The 17,482-nt window shown below is 44.7% G+C and overlaps 1 protein-coding gene across 2 annotated transcripts in view; it reads right to left on the bottom strand.

Moving 5' to 3' along the window:
* Positions 1-17,482, bottom strand: part of FGF13 (fibroblast growth factor 13) — a 119,184-nt gene that overhangs the window by 11,772 nt on the left and 89,930 nt on the right. For both annotated transcript variants that reach the window (XM_007430284.3, XM_007430286.3), the window contains 2 exons: positions 12,907-13,017; positions 10,006-10,109 (listed from right to left, as the gene is read on the bottom strand). In XM_007430284.3, coding sequence (XP_007430346.1) covers positions 10,006-10,109; positions 12,907-13,017 — 215 coding nt within the window. The remainder of the gene's footprint in view (positions 1-10,005; positions 10,110-12,906; positions 13,018-17,482) is intronic.

Genomic DNA, 17,482 nt, shown 5'->3' with positions numbered 1-17,482 from the left:
CATTAATGGCTGCAGTCCTGCAGGGTTTTCAAGCCAAAGACTTGGGAGCATCTGCAACTGCTGTTTCATTTTTTTTTCTGTTTGAAAGTTTAGATAAGATTCTAGTTCTCGTGGTTCTCTGGAGAAAGTACTATTTAAAGAAGAATATCGGAAGATGTGTGACAGCTAATCAGGTCTCTGGTCTACCTAAATGTTGGGGTCCACACTGGATCTTGAGACTTCAACAGGCTTTGCCTGGGAGGGTGGGAACAATCTGGGCAAATAAATTGACCATGATGCTTGGGACTGCGGACTCAAGTGCTGTTGCCCTGGACCCCTGACCCCCTTGAATCAATTTGTATTCTGATCCAAATAGGTTCTCCATTCCTAATGCAAGGAAAGATTCAGTTCATTCAGCTGTATGGGGAAGATTCCCAGCAGGTTATAAGTGAGTTAGTGGGCTGTCCAGATGATTAACTGTTGATGGATGTGCTATTTCAAAGCCATGAACTTAGTACAATGCGTTCCTTTTGTACCTCTCTGTTCACAACCCTCGCCATTCCCTGGAGGATCTTGAGATCTTAATAGAGGCCTTCAGTGTCCTGCCCACCTTGCCAATGCCCAATCACACTGGTGAAACTTCAGTGCACAGGAATTTCCCCCACCAAATCGTTCCAATCTCCCGAGAGCACGTTGGGATAAAGCCTAACACATCTCCCTACAAAATGCCGGCAACAGCAGAAATCTGAGTCTTGCCTAAGAGTTTAAACACATTCACAAGATGTCCAGCGTTCATCTATATGGCAACCCCAAATTCCAGGTGAATGAAAAGCTCAGGGGCAGTTTAGATGCAAGGTTAAATTGAACTTGTGGCTCTGGGCTGGCTATGGTTTTGTTGTTGTTCAGAATTCTGCAAATATGCCAGGGGAGACCATGCCCTATTTTTAATCTCGCTCTCTCTTAACACGGTGCTGAATTCTACCTTATTTCATCTGTGCTGTTTTTATCTCGCCGGCTCTGTTTCTAGTTTCCAAACCTTTGTTGGCCCCCCAGAGTTAGGGTTAAGGGTTAGGGTTAGGGTTGGGTGATCCTATAAATGGATGAAAGAAGTAAAAATTTTAATAATGAAAGCATTCTTCCCCTGCCAATAAACCTTCTGCTTTTCTATCGTCTTCTTGAGGCACTCAGGAATGTCTTTCAGATTTCACTTGCTTGTGTTTTCCAGTGTGCTTGGTGATTGGGGGTTTTGGGGGGGGGATGGTGACAGCTGGTGTGACTGTCTTCTATGACGTCTCTTCCCAGTTTTGCTCAGACTTTCCAATCTGAAAAAGGCCCTTGGGAGAAATATAAGTCTGGAAGGCCAAAAGGCTTGCAAACTTCCGGGGAAATGATCCCACCATGAGAAGCTAGGTATTTAGGCACCCTTCTTGGCCACCCTTGCACCCAAATAAAATACAAGGGTGCCACATTCCAGCTGTGAAGCTTCGGCTGAAATGTTCTTCTCCTGAAAAGAAACTGAGCGGGGAGGGAAAATATGCAGGATGTTTTGCTTGGAAGTAAAACAAAAAATCCACATGAGGTAACTCAAACATTCACATTCTAGAATCAAGTTCTTCTAGTTCAGCATTTCTCAGCCTCAGCAACTTTAAGAAGGGTGGACTTCAACTTCCAGAATTCCCCAGCCAGCAAGGTCCACTCATCTTAAAGTGGCCAAGATGGAGAACCGCTGGATTAGATTGTTCTACCACCTCTTCTTTTGAACTAAGACTTTCTTTGGAGGTGATGGGGTGCTGAAAACTAGTTTTTGCAAAAAGCATTCAAGAGGGACAAAGGAAGAAAAAAAATGCTGGCAGGGGAATTCTGGAAGTGGAAGCCCGTGCCTCTTAAAATTGCTGAGGTTGAGACACACTGCCCTAGTTCTTTCAACTCCCGTTGACTCTGACACATCGGGGGGTTATGGGAATTGGCCAAGAAATCTGGAAAGGGTCCAGTTGGGAAAGGTTGGCCAAAGGCATCTCATTTTAAAAGAGAGGAGGCACCCTGATTTCATATCTCCCCCTCATCCCCAAAATGCACCTCTTCTAAGGAGGCCCCCTTGCCAAAAAGCTAGGTTGTGTTTTGCAGTGGTGGAGCAGAAAGGAACAAGACTTGGCTCCTGAGCAGCAATTCATCTCCAGTCATCTCTGCTCTTCACCTTCATAAGCCCCTCTTCCAAGGCAACTCCCAGCAGCTAACAGAAAGAGGGGTGCATCTAGAATTCCAAATTTGGGCTGGTTCTCCCTCACCCGGGAACCTTGGTTTGCCTTTAGAAAGGTTCCTTGTTTTGGAGGAACTGTTTCAAAACCAGCAGTCTCGGAGTGACAAGAAAAATGTGTGGATGTGTGATTGATTAATTTGACGCTGTCCTTTGCTTTTCATTTCCTGTTCTGAATGAGTAACAACAACTGCGAGGTGGGAAGGAAAGCATCTTGAAATCCTCCTGACAGAATAAGCAGGCAGCAAAAAAAGAAAGAGAAGGGGATCATCTACTGGCAGAGCTTCTTTTCTGCAAACACCATGGAAGAAATAATAATAATAATAATAGTAATAGTAATAGTAATAGTAATAATAATAATTTAAACAGACAAGCACCTGCCATACAACACCCCAGACTTGACAATTGTTAATAAGAAAGTCAAAAAAATCTGGATAGTGGACATTGCAATACCTGAAGACAGCAGAATAGAAGAGAAAGAACTGGAGAAAATCACAAAATACAAGGACCTACAAATAGAAATAGAACAACTATGGCCAAAAAAACCAAAAACAAAGGTAGTATCAATAGTAATAGGAGCCAAACATCTGGAGAACCCCTTGAAGACCATCGGCATTGACAAAATCACCATTTGTCCCTTGCAAAAGGCAGCTTTACTTGGAACAGCTTCCATCCTGTGACGATGCCTTGAACACCATCAAACAGCAACATCTGCCTATCCCAGGTCCTTGGAAAGGACTCGATAGGTGGACGAAAATGCCAAATCCAGTATGAACATCTGGCTGGCTATGCCACCAACCCTAATAATAATTTAGGCTTATATAGCTATCCATCTCGCAAAGCAATTCTAGGTGGTTACCAGAATTAAGTCATCAACATAATAATCCTGCAGCAAGATTATGACATGCACTGAAGTAGAAAGGTTCAGCGTTGCCCACAACGGAGGAACGATTGGTGAAGATGATGGAATTTGTAGAGATGGCCAGATTGACTCCCTTGATCAGAGAAAGGACAATATCTACATTTATTGCTGACTGGAAGCCCCTTACAGAATTTTTGTGTGAAACGGAAAAAAATGAACTTACGATTTATGGTTTTGATGATTATAAAAAAAAAACAGATGATAGAAAAAAGAGTTTGTTTTTGTAACCATAGAGCAAGAGGTAATTCTGCATTTGTACTTATAATTGCTGCAAAGAAAATCAGAAGCTCCTTTCTTCTATTTTTTTCTTTCTGCCCTTTTGGTTTTTTCTTCGTTCTTTTTCTCCTTTTTCACTTTATATTCATTCTTGTTAATTTTGATCTTCTATTTAAAATTCTAATAAAGTTATATAAAAAGACATCAATATAATAGCAAATAACCAAAACAATCAAGCACAAAGAATATAAAACAGGAACACGAAACACGAAATGGCAGCCCACAGCAAACTTATCAGCAGGACATTAACACATTTCCCAAGCTCACCTAAATTGACACCCAAAATTCAGACACTTTTCCATTTAGGCATCTTCTCTCTCCCTTCCTTCCTCCTGCCTCAATTTCTTAGGCATTGGCAGCATTTTAAGTTATAAATCAATCTCTATCCAGACCGTGTCACATCACAGGGAGATATTCATTAGTCAATTCCATCAAAGGTTTGCCCAATTCTGCAAAGCTGTCCATGCAGATTTTGCAGAAGCTGCATTTCTTTTCCTACAAAACTTTCATCCCGTGTTTGCATTTTTCATCCAATCCATTTTCCTCTTCCTCTGATTTCCTCTATGCCTACCTGACATTACACTTGTAAGCCTTGTTATCACCTTTCCAAAACATGGAATTCTGAAATCATTTGGATGGACTTCAGTAGATGAGGCCAGTGAAAAGAATCCAATTTTTCCTTCTGCTGTCCTATTAGCTGTAAGCTCCCCCTTCTTGTGGTATTCAATTCTGTAAATTAATTACTGCACTTTCTTTGATTTGTCTATAACAGATGGCAATGCTTGGTTGACCTTGACTCTGATTGGATTTCACCAGGAAACAGCAACTAGGAAGTTAGAAAAAAGTATTCCAAAAAAGGCAGTTGCAAATCTCTACACGGCTGCTAAGAAGACTACAGGATGGCAACCATGAAGTTAGGAATTCAATGAGTGGAACCAGACTTGACTTGTAACCTTCAGCCCATCAGTTGGGCTGGTGAGTCATGGGGTATGAGAGAAGAAAGGAAGGGGAAAAAACACCCTACTATTTTCTTCACACTAGCTATAATCGTATGCATTTCTCTCATTCTCCCAAACCTTTTTTTTTACTCCTAAACTAAAAAGCAGAACTGGGCAGAATTTGATCTCCTGCATCCTTTTGTTACTTTTGAGGGAAGGGTGTAAAAACCACAAGTGAGATCTTGCTTCATTTCAGGGTGAGGGAGAATCCTGACAGCATTCAGCTGGGGGAAATGGCATTTCGGAAGAGCCTTCTAACAATTTTCTGTTTGGATGGAACTAAATGGGAAGCAGAGAGGATGGCTGAACTTAGCGCATCTTAAAAGGAAGAGCCAAAAGAACAAGGGAAAGAAGCAAATGATCAGCAGATCAGAAGCCACGTTGCTTGGGGTCAGAAGAAATGGCTAAGCAACACAGAGCCAAAAAACAGACAGAGAAACTGTGAGAACAGAGCTGAGGAAGAAGGAAGAAGGAAGAAGGCAGCAATACTTAGAAAGAAAGAACAATATACAGAGCTCTGCAGGAATAAAGATTTAGCAAGGAAGGGAGGATTAAAAAGAAGATCGTTTTGCTTTGCCTTCCAAGGAAATTATGCCAAACCTGGCAGATGCAAAGGGAAGAACAAGAGAGGATGAATTTCATATATCGATCAGAAGAAAGCAGCCAAATCTTCAGCTGTTGGTCACTATTGTAATGAGACCGTTAACCCTTAACCCCCTGGATTGAATATCCTTTGTAAGATCAATGGCTCCCTCTTCCTTGCTTCCTCTCCTTTACACAGAAGCAATGACGAGGTGTGACCTTATACAGGGCAAGGGGATCTGCCACTCGTGAATGCCTCTTTTTGAAAAAGCCAGAGCATTGCCCTCTAAAAGCGAGCATCTTATTCCAATTCCAGAAGAATCTGGGCAAGGAAGAAGCAGGGGATTCCTACCTACTTCCTAGAGGTCCCAGAATCTTGTTTCTCTTAAAACACTGCCTGTATTTACCAACTTCTCACTCTCTGCTACTTTGGGGAGATGATTACAAAGCTCCCAGGAGATGCCACACAGAGTACAAAGGCACCACCAGGGATGTCTGCAAGGGGTGGGGAAACAAGCCATGGTGGTGGCCGTGATGGTGTGATTGAAGCTCGGTCTGTTTATGTGCAGTGTGACTTTTTTGACCCTACCCCGTGGACACCCCTGGACACCATGGATTGCCCTCTTCGTGGGCTGAAAAGCAGAGAAAATATCGGTAGTCCTTAGCACAGCTTTCAAAGCCAAGGAGGAGGTACAGCTAGGGTGTTGTCTGAACGATCAAGTTTTCAGCCTACTTTGGAACACTTACACTCTCCTTCCCCCAAATTAGGAGGACTCTAATAGCACCTTTTCAGACTGACGGGTTTTATATAAAGGACGAAGCTTTCGTGAGCTGCAGCTTGCTTTACCAGATGCATGGACCGGCATCGTGAATCAGAGGCAGGCCTCCTTCTGGCTACCGTAGACGAACACCCCTCTCCTCCTGAAATGATTTCCCTAGCCTGGTGTTTGGAGATAATGGGAGCTATAGTCCCAGGGGGAAGGCTATCTAATTCTTCTCTTGACTAACTTGAGTCATCCCCGATTCTTTTGCTTTCACAGAAAGTCAGGATTAAAAAAAAAAAAAATTCAAAGAAGTAAGCACACCAGATGGGTAAATATATTGTAGTCTGAGATTCCCGCCCCTCCACCCCCCAGCCCTGCCTCCACCAAGTCCATTCTCAAAGAAATGTTGTGGTTGTATTTCTAAGCAGAATTAATCCCTCCTTTCCGCTGTGCCATCATAAAATTGGTCAACAGTGAAAATGAACAGAAGTGAAGCTCTCACTTGGGTCACTTGAGGAAGAGAGCTGTAGTCTAAAAGCCCTTTTAGCAACTTCTCTTACAGCACAGGAGAGTGGAACGCAATCTGCAACCAAGTTGCACCGAGCAGCATTTTCTGGAGCCAACCTTATTTCACAAAACCCCAGTCTGTTTCCCCTCCATTCCCTTTTGTCTTTCCTTTCCTGTAAGCATTCTGTGTCTACTAAGCCCTTCCTTCCCTCCCGTTCTGGCATCTTCTGCTAAACCTTCCACCCTCGGTTCCCCAGCAGTGGGCTGGTCTTCTGATATTCGCCAAGAAGAACAGAAGCAACTGGTGGCATACAAGAGAAGGGGCAGAGGTGCGAATGTGGCAGGCATTGGATGCCTGCAGCTCAGCCCTGGCTTGAGAGAGCTGCTTGCCTGGTGAATTTTAACCCTTTCTGGTGATGCTTGAAAAGGGCTTCTCTGTCGGGGGCTTAGAGGAGGGCCTTGAAGGACAGTGGGAAATCCATCGCCAAGGCAACGATCAGACAAGTGTGGCTTAAGCGCGTGCCAAGAAACAAAGTTAAGAACACATCTCAGACAGGACCCTCCCTCTTTTACACGAAGATAAAGTGAGGGAGGGGGAAGCACATTCAGGCTTGCAAGATTCTGTTACTATAGCTTTACAATAAAAGTAGTTTTAGACACACATGGCATTGGTTTCTTAGTCTGACCTATCCTAGAGGGTCAGCATCCCTTCTTTCTTTTCTCCCCTGGCAACTCCTTCCCTCACTTCATCCCCTCCAGTTTTGCTTCGTTTTCTCTCCCAGTTGGCCAGGAATTCCCAACTGGGAATTCTGGGAGTTGTAGTATACCCATCCGCAGATAACCAAGTGGGGGAAAAGCTCTTCTATCCCCAAATGTGAGTAGAAACGCCACTGATTTTATCCCTTGGCTTTAAGCTTATTAGTAAAACTGAAGTAAAAGGCCAGTGGGGAATTTTCAGCTTTGGCAATTACATTACATGTCATGGGTAATTTTTTTTTTAATCGGCTCAAGGGAATGACAGGAAGCACAACAACTCCAGCGTTGCCAGTCATCTTGGAACGTCAATGCTGATCGATAGCTGCCATTGGCACAGGGTAGAGGACAGCCTCCAACACATGGTCCTCACAGATATACCCACGAGGGCTCAAAGAGTGACTCGAGAAGTCCAGAGACTTCTGCCTTTCCAAGCAGGAGCTGCGTTGCTACTCTCTTTTCTCCCGGTGCCAAGAAGCAAAGCTTTTTCGGTGCAAAATGTTCCCCACGTGTAGAACCCTTGTACTGTAGAGGCTTAAACTATTGTTTTATTGTCTATCTATAAACCGTTAAGAGGTGCTTGATTGCGATAGGGCATTATCATATATAATATAATATAATATAATATAATATAATATAATATAATATAATATAATATAATATAATAATATATCAAGGAGAAGTTTCTGTTAAAGTTTTCTTCCTTGTGGGTCACTTTGTTACAAATCAGATAGGTTTTTTTTTTTAAAATGTAGGGAAGCACAGAAAAATCACCCCCACACCCACACCCACTAAATCCACGCTGCAGACGTGCTTTAATTGACGCTTTGCTACCTCCGTCCACTTCTCATGCCCAGAAAGGGTCTGCAGGGACTGTGCCCCCCTAATTCCTTCGAAACGGAATTCGCAACAGCGGGGGCCCTCCCATGGCTGCATCAAAAGCACCCTTTGGGCTTGCAACGTGCAGAAGAGAGACATTTCTAGAGAAAAAAAAGGCCAGAGACCGAGTTTCTGCCACCCACGCATCGGATCACACGCCACAGCTTTGCTCAGCCTGTTTGGAGATCAGCAATTCCACAGCCGGCCGTGGGACTGGCACTCACCCACCGGGCGAAGGCTTCTCGCCCAGCCGGCTTGGGGATTCTGGTGCCCTGGAGGCCGGGCGCAAGGCAAGCAAAGCATTGGAATGGAGCAGAACGAGAACTTCTTCCAATTAGCCATCTCGGCAGGAGAAGATGGCCGTTTCCCTAGGAGTCTCCCACAGCTGGGTCACCCCTGAGATCCTTTATTTATTAGGTTCCTTTTCTGCAAGACAATGACTTACAAGGTTACGGCAGAAAAGCTCTACACCTCCTTGCGGAAGGAGAGCTTCTGCCTATCCAGGTGGTTGAGTTCAACTCTCCATTTCCCTTCAATGCCAGAAGCCTTTGGAAAGGTCACAGGCGAGACACGGAGGCAACAGCACCCTCCCTCTGTCTCCAAAATTTGGCGCTCAGAGATAGAGTGCTTCTGCAGAGGGAGGTTCCATCAAGTCACTCCTTTGAAGGACTGCCACACACCCTATCCTGGGCTGCTTTTGAAGAACATCTGAACACCGTATCAAAAATCAGGAGCAGAAACATTTTTCTGACCTTCACTTTGTGGCCTGGACTGTCTGCCCGTTATGTCGGATTCACACATATGCCTAGGCCAATTCAAAGTGCTTGTTTTTACCAATAAAGCTAGTTCGGAGCCGAGCCCTTTGAGAGACCATCTGCTCTCCAGTGATCCTGCTTGTTATTTCTTCTGAGGTCCCATTACAAAGAGCTGGATGGGAATGTTTATTTTATTTTATTATTTCACCTCATTTCATTTTAATATCTTTATTTATTAGAGTTTAGCCTGCCTTTTGTTCAGGAGCATTTAGGTTGGGCTGAGAAGACAGTGCTTGGCCCAAGGGAACTTATTTGGCTAAAGATAGGCTCGGTTTCCTTGATGCCAGTCCAACATTTTAACTATACGACGCCAGCTTTCATGTTTTTCTGTTGTGATTCAACGCTTCCTTCTTCTCCAGAAACTAAAAGATGTCATGAAGAATTCATCCCAGACCTGCCCTATTTCCTTTACAACTCTGCAAGCTAGATTGGGCTGAACAACGGGGAAGAGCCCATGGCCACCCAGGCAGGGCTGAACGTGGGATGTGAACATGAACACCAACCATTTAACCCAATTTCCTTTCTTAAACAGACTTCAGCGAAACACCTCGCAGGATCAAGATCCTATTTGCTTCAGGATTCAGCCATTCCTTGTTTTTTTCTAGAAGTCTGGAAGTCACCCATCAAATTAATTAATGAACTAAATATCTCAAGAAGGCAACCCTTTAAAAATGTTATTTGCCCTTCTTTTTTTAACTTGAGGAAAACACATTTAAAAAAAAAAACCAAACCTTTCCTCTGTCATCAAGTAAAGATGACAGAATTGTCTTTATTCATCATGTAGGAGAAGGCATATGCTCATAATCCATGCATCAGAAGTCAAACACCAGACAAAATGTCCTCTGCAATATCAGATCAAAAGCGGACCACGAATCTACTTATTGCTAGTCTGGATGGAACATATCACAGCTTTATCAGACGAACCTCTTTATTATCTCATGTACCTTCTTCTGACTACTACAGATGCTTATTTCAGTCATAACTCACAGCCATAAAAAAAGAGGAAATAACATTTCTATCTGTTCATGACATTTCCCTGCTTGGTCGCCTTTAGACTGCCTCAGCTCACCCTAGACGAGCAGGAGAGTCAACCTCATAGCGAGGGACTCAACAGTAATTCTACAGAGCCTTTTGTGTTCTCTAGAGAAATATACCCGAATAAACGAAAGGCCGGAAGCATTCCTCTAAGTCTTCCAAAAGAAATAGGGTTTCTGCTCTTTCAGGGTCAAATGCATGGTGGACAATCAAATTGAAAAGATAGAAAGCAGACACTTACCGATGTATACAAGTAACCTTCACTGTTCATGGCTAAGTACAGTTTTGTCTGAACCCCTTGGATAGCCACCACTCGCAAACCCACCGGTATGAGGTTAAACAAAGCTAGGAGGAAAAGGGAAACAGAAAGTTAGCCCCTTGGTCTGGTTTGCAGAAACAAAATCAGATTTTCCCATAAATGCCAGCTGGCAAATCTGTAATGCTGGTGTAAGAAAAAAGAAAAAGGATTTTTTTGGGTGGGTGGGAGGGTGCAGAGTTCACATAACCTTTTTAAAAAACTGAACAGACTCAAGCAAATAACCTGATTGGGAACGCAACAAGAATCTTTCTGGATCAAGTTGACTATTTAATAAGTCCTGTATTCCTTACGTAACTGGCTCCCCCCCATGATATTTTGGACTACAACTCCCAAAGTCCTCACCCGATGCTCCCAGGAGGCCACAAAGAAGGTTTGTAGCAGATAGTCTTCCATTTGAAGGCATTGCCAGGTCGAAGAGGGTTGTTTTTCCCCTAACCCCATTTAAAGACTTCACAACTCCGTCCACCCCAAGCTATCGGCAGAACAGAGGCTGAAGTTGCCCACCCAACACCAGCACTTGCACAACAGACTGAGCAAAGAGGGCCATCCTCTTCTCCACTATGTGGAAATACATTCTTTTTCTGTATTGTCGAAGGCTTTCACGGCCGGCATACGATGGCTGGTGTGGGTCTTCCGGGCTGCGTGGCCGTGTTCTGGAAGTTTTGTTTCCTAACGTTTCGCCAGCACCTGTGACCGGCATCTTCAGAGGGCAGGAGCAGAGACAGGAGCAGTTCTCTCTGTGCCCAGGGTGATGTGACCCCGTTGTGGGTATTTATAGAGATCATCGAGGGTGCTCCTGCCCTCTGAAGATGCCGGTCACAGGTGCTGGCAAAACGTTAGGAAACAAAACTTCCAGAACACGGCCATGCAGCCCGGAAGACCCACACCAGCCATTCTTTTTCTCTTTAAATTAATTATCCCAAGTTCAGAGCATTGCCCAGAAGGATAGAACAGGGGCAGTGCAATCATTCCCACTTTTGCAACATCGGAAAAGGGAAATCTAAACCAGCACAGAAAGGTTCTTTAAGAAATTCAGAGCAGATATTCCACAGTATGTATTGAGAGTGGCCCTTCTGCAAAGAGCCCATGGCTAATTCATTTCCAGGCACCCTGCAGCCCCCCAACAAACCACTCCATCCTGCAAAATTCCTGGCAACAATGCAAGCATTTCAACAATATTTCACATTCATTCCAGGTTTGTGGAGGTTGTGTTGGCTGCTAAAGCTTATGTAACATCAAGACGTATTATTCAGCAGCTGCCAAAATGCATAAGCTGGAGTGATGCTGTCGAACTTTCAAGAGAAGCTAGATAAAGATAAATAATTTGCAGGAGAAATTCTTCCAATGTCAAAGCGGAGTAGCCAGAATTAGGAATTGTGGAAGTTGTATTTTATGGTGTACGGCTTCTCATCCATCAGTACGGTCTATGCCTGGGTTGGACAACCTTTGATATCGGAGATAGCAAATTTGCAGTGAGTGGGGACATACTACAAAGTGGGTTGGGCCACATCAAACTCAAGGACTAAGACTGGATTTTCTGCATTTTCCCCAAGATTTTTGGAGATATTTTTAATTTTTGTGTGTGTGTAGGCTTTTAAAATGGTGTTCAATCCTATTTTAAGACTTAGGCTCCAGTCGCTGCATGTTTCCTGCCTCAAAATGTTAGGGAATTATTCCACAAACTTTAGAATGGTTTCTAGATCTACAAGAAGAGATGGACGGATGGATTGTAGGCCGATCTGAGGTTCCAAGTTGCCCTTTGACAGCAATAGCTCTTCAGCCTTTCAGATGGAGATTTTTCCTTATCCTTCCTACAGAGCTGGGAACTGAAGGTGGGACCTTCAGCATAGAATCAGCTGTTCTCTGTCACTGAGTGCTCTGAGAATCCTTAGAGGTAGCAGAGAAGGCGTTTACATAATCTCCATACAAATCTGGCTGCTGTTTACTTCTATGGGAACATGCAACACCCAATAGAAGCTGAAGATGTTCTCCTAATCATGGTTGGGGATACAGGCTGACAGGGTAACTTCCTTTGGGCCCTCTCTGTATTCTCCTGTCATATGGACTGGAGAACAGAAGAGACAGAAAGGATCTGAAAGATTTTCTGCAGAAGAAATGGCCATCTTATCTCTCTTCTGAATTTCAGAACCTGGGGAGCAGACAATTCTATTTCAAGAAGTTTATTATGAAGGTGAGAATTATACACTCATCTTCTTGAAACTGTAAATGAGGGTTTGCATTTGAGGGGAAGATTGAAATAGTTTCATAATTTGTGCACCACCACACTCAAGAGGCCATTCCCCCCCAATTCATACACGTCATATTTACTGGAGTGTACCGATGCTTCATTGCACACTGTAACACTGGGGAAGGGGAAGGGAGACAAACGGAACTGAAGATCAAGATTTATGGAAACAAAATGGCCACTAGGATTAATTGCTACCACCACCACCACTTAAGGTGGGAGCATTTAGTTCTCATTATTCTGAAATGACAGTAGCAATATGGCTTTATGCCAGGCAAAACTGGACGGGAAAAGAACCTTTCCTGATCAGACAATAAAAACCCCATCCAAAAGAAATGAATGATGAATTCATTCATATATCCACGGAGATAACATTTGGGCAAGTTTTGCAGAAAACATAAATACCTCTGCCGGTTTATCTAGCATCTGAGTGTTTCTCTTCTGCAGGTTCAACAGCAAACACAAACACAGCGATTAAGTCAACTGCAAATAACCCTGGCTTCCAAAAAGCTATGCATATGGACTAGCAGCGTGCAAACCAACCAGACAGACTCTTTCATTTCTAACAATATACCCACTATAGGTGGTCTCTTCTTCCTTGGTTCCATCGATGGTTCCATCTGCTTGCAACTGCAAATGATATCCTTGCCGGCTGTAAAGTTTGGTTACAATGCCTTTCAGCTGTGGTTCTGTAGGAAAACAAACAAGCAGAAAAGTTTAGCATTCTGAATGCGATGCTGTATTCGTGTCGGGTTCAAGCAGGCAAAACGCTTTGTCTTGTTTTTCAAGAGGAAAGAGAGAGGATTAGAAACTTTCCTACGATTTGAGATACTGAGGGAGGAAGATTAAATCAGCACCTCGGACAGCAACTGATCCGCAGGGTATGAAGCAATGCGGAAGACATTAAATCCTGAACAACTTGGCCAGAGGATCAACATTCCAACAACGTGTTACATGGCTGAAGGAGCAAGATTGGATTTCTATTAAGATTAGAAAAGCATCAGCTAGAAGGAAACTTAATTTTTTAATGAGCTGAGATTCATTAAGAGAGGAACAGGGAAACGCTTGCTAAAATGGTTGCTAGATGATTGCATGTGGCGTGTCCGCCTATGAACATGTGACAGCATAACCAGGTGCTTGTTTGAGGCTTAGAACACTGTATGAATCTAACCATCCTGGTTAATAAACCTTTATTTATGGAGCAGCACAGGCTGTGAACCCAGGCAATTGTGGCCCAAGCAACACAATCTTAAGGGCCACCATGATGTTAGTGTTCTGCACGAATATGACCTCTGAACCTGAAAAAGAGATTAACACATGCCTGAAATCTGACAAAGGTTGATGGTACCAGTCCAAGGTTGGTCATGTCCAAAAACTCGAGGGTAGTGACCTTAAAGAATAAAAAACTTAGGATTGCCCACAAAATTGCTCCCCATTGTGGGGAGATGGGTGGGGACAAATTAAATAAATAAATTAAAAAAAATGTGATTGTTACTACTGGTCAGGAAACATGCAATTTTTTTTTTTTCTGGCTGTTGACCACATTCATCCCAGAGTCCCAACATTTGCAAGAAACCTTCCCCAAGCTGGGGACATTCACCCATACTCCCATATTTGACATCCTGCATGGTCCTCCTAACATGGAAACCAATTAATGGCAGCCTTTTGACGCAATCAGCTGCACTTAGCACACCGTAGGTGTTAATCCCGCTGGAGCCAAACATCTGAAGTTAAGACAGGGGTCCTCATTGGAACCAAATAGATAGGAATACCCCTAGGACCTTGAAGGACTGAACGGGAACTTAGACCCTCCCTTGTATATAACATCAAAGAAAATCTCCTTCCAGAAAATACCACCAAGATTTGCCTCCTAGTTAGCTTGATATGAGGATCTGTCTTAGATAAAAAATCCGGCCCAGTTTAGCACTAACCAGTGCTTTTTACTTCCAGTAAAAAGAAATAGCAGGTTCTATTCTCAAACCACACACAATAACCTTTTCCATGTCACCTAAGCAAGATCTGAATATACACATCCTGCTGTCCTTAAACAATCCTGCTGTGTTAATAGTAATGCTGCATGGTGACCAAGTGGTCCTGTTAATCTGATTTCCACCCCACAATACAACTTAGTTTAGGTGTACATTTAAGGAAGGGAGAAGGGTTAAAGCACAAATATCTATAATAGAGTCCCAGTTACAAGGGGCTTCTGGAAAGCATAGGAGACCTCCCCGCCGAGACTCCCAAAAGCTGTTTCACATGAGCAAATAATAAAATACATGCCAGGAGCGTAACTATATTAAATCTATGTCATTGTAATCCACTTAAAATGACAACTAATCCAGTTCTTCACCTGGGGTCAGGTCCTACCTCTCCAAGCATGGCGGTTCAGTAGGAAAAAGTGGTGTATCCCTTAGTAGGTGGCAAACAGGGTTTTGAAAACACTTGCATTACGTAGCTGTTCTCCTTAGAGGGCTGCTAAGTAGCAGCTTCTGGGTGAGCGTTCCCTGGACAGCAAATTTCGTTGCTGCGTAACAGTTGAAATAGCCTGTAGTTGCCATCAAATCTAGAACTCACTCTTCTGTGCATCCAGGCTGATGGGGGTCAAAGCTAAAGGAAGCGCACATTCCTGTTTCCTTGTACCGTTTCTCTTTTCAAACCCCTTCCCAAGTCTGTTTATTTTTTTTTTAAGCATCTGTCGACAATGGCTTTGTTGGCAGACCGCTCATGGACAGGTGAGAGGTGTGTGTGTAAATCTGTGTATGACTGAATCCAGCACAGGGTTTGGTGGATTTTTGGCAAATCTGGAATTGCAAATCCTTTAATAGGCAAAGCAAAACCAAGCCAACATTTCTCAGAAGACATTTCTTTCCTCCTATGGGAATTTCAGAAATGTTTATTTTGGATTGCCCCTTCTTTAGAAAAAGAAGGCTAATTTACAGGTAAATGCTTTCACACACAAACCTGGTCCCCCTGTTTCTCTAGCTTTTATATTTTAATCATGCAGTAGGGCTGGGCAAGGGACAGAAAGGTTTTGCTATTGTTAAAAACACAGAATGTCAAAATCCTGGCTGATCCTCTGCAAAATTCTAGGGATCTCCGGTAAATCACATTATTACCACCCCAAATATAAAAGCAAGGCTTTTTTCCCCTTTTCGTTTTAGAAGCTTCTCCTCCCCTCAAAAGAATTACTTTGTGAGCAGCAGAAGACGGAAGGAGGTGGCTGAGAATCAGAAAGAACACTATATATTTCTTTTGTTTTTATTTTAATCCCACTAACTGAGGGGGTTGAAGTTCCCCAGGTTATACTTGTCTGCTTGTCTTTAAATCCTGCATATTTGAAATGCGATGCAAAATACGGAGCTTTTCTCTGGATTCTGAATAGGAAAGAGGGTGAAACTTGTGTAGAGCTGTTCAAACAGGACGCTTGTGAATGTTGCTCTAAGTATGACATTTGTGGAAATGGATATATGGAAGTTTAATGCCAGCACCACCATTGACACCCAGTACGAGGCACAATTACATCATCTGTGTTGTGAAATCATCACACAAATGACACAGTGAAACATGTGATGTCATTCCCCTTCTGTGGACCATCAGTCTTAGGGTAACTTTGGGGCTCCTACTTGAGATATAACACTAACGCTGACCTCCTGGTTGTTTGTTCCGGGTGTGCTGCACACAAAGGTTCACTGTTCCTGCACATGGGTTCCATGAATCATCTCATCCACTGACTGGACTCATTTCTCATGTCTGAGTCTTCTCCAAAGCCCTCAACATGACCAGCTGCCCCCATTTCTTACAATGGCCCCATGACACAAACCAACCATGGGGCTTCCTGTGGCTTCTGCAAGAGATCTCACCAAGGGTGGCACATAGATCTCTTTTAGACATCCTCCACTGGTATGGCTATGGGACTGTCACCTCCTCAATGCATCTGATGCTGCAACTGTAACTTACAAAGATGCCCCAGCTTGATTTTGGGGAAGGGGGGCCACTGAGAAAGGAGACCCAGGAATGACCTGTTTCCAATCTTTTGCACTTCCAGACCCAAAGAAGAATGGGAGTAGTCTCATCGTCTCCCCAGCCCAGATAAATTGGATGACAGCTCCCATAACCAGCTGAGTGGTCCAGACAAACAAATGGTCCAGCTTCCCTCACAATTTGGGTCACTTTCGGGGGAGAGAAGAAATGGAGACACCAAGTAACTGCCATTCACTCAGAGTCCAGGAAAAGCCCCATGTAGCCCAGGATGCTGCACCTGAAGGAGAACTCTGCTAAGTCGCCTGTGATTCACACCCTAAAACGCACTGCTTCTGCAACACGCAGGCATCTTGGCTGGCTCCAACCTTCTTCAACCTCTGGCTTCTCCGCCAGAGAGGTCATCTGGAGATGTCCCTGAAGGTTTCCGCCTCGTCTCTTGCTCCTGTAGCTCACCACGGACCTCATCCTTGCCTCCCTCACCACCGAAAGCAAGAGGTCACCTGGCCGCAGAGCCTTGGACCCAAGGGACTGCTGGCCCAGCTTTCTCCAGCAGCCAGGTTCCTAAGACCCCGGGGAGCTGCTTTCCCTCGAGCTACTCTTGTGGCTTTCTTGGCACGACCCCTCCCCCCTCCGGCTGAATGCACCCCGCTCAAACTCGTCCCAATGCATGGAGACTGCAGCACTTCCCGCCATAGCCGCCTTGGCCAAAGCCTGGGGCAAGGGATGGCCCACCGTCCCTGGGTGGCGCCAGCCTCGCCGGCAGCAGGACCGGGGCCGCCTGGCAGCCAGCAGCTCTCCGCCGCCGCCGCCGCCGCTCGCCCCCGGGCTGGGACGGGCGCAGCCTCACCTGGTTTCCTCCGCCGCCTCTTCTTGGAGCCGAAGAGCTTGACCCGCGAGAAGACGCTGAGCTTCTTCTTGTCGGCGCAGCTGGTCTTGGACTTGCTGGGGCTGTTGACACATTTGCAGGCGTTGGACTTCTCCCGCTCCCTCGCTTGCCTCTTCTGGCGGATCAGGGAGCTGGCGATGGCTGCCGCCATAGCCGCCACCCTGGAGGGTCACTCGGCGGGGCTGCGCGGGCTGCCTGCGGGGGAGGCCCCCAGCATGCTGCTCTCGCCGCCCCTCGGGATCAAGAAGAGGGGGCGGCGGGACGGCGGGCTAGGCCGTCTCCCCGCT

This window comes from Python bivittatus, unplaced genomic scaffold (genome assembly GCF_059951505.1).
Source record: "Python bivittatus isolate LINGU-HERP-01145 unplaced genomic scaffold, Pbiv_v1 ctg000670_np1212, whole genome shotgun sequence".
Taxonomy (NCBI): domain Eukaryota; kingdom Metazoa; phylum Chordata; class Lepidosauria; order Squamata; family Pythonidae; genus Python; species Python bivittatus.
Note: the sequence above shows the minus strand (reverse complement) of the source record. Positions and strands in the feature narration are given on the sequence as shown.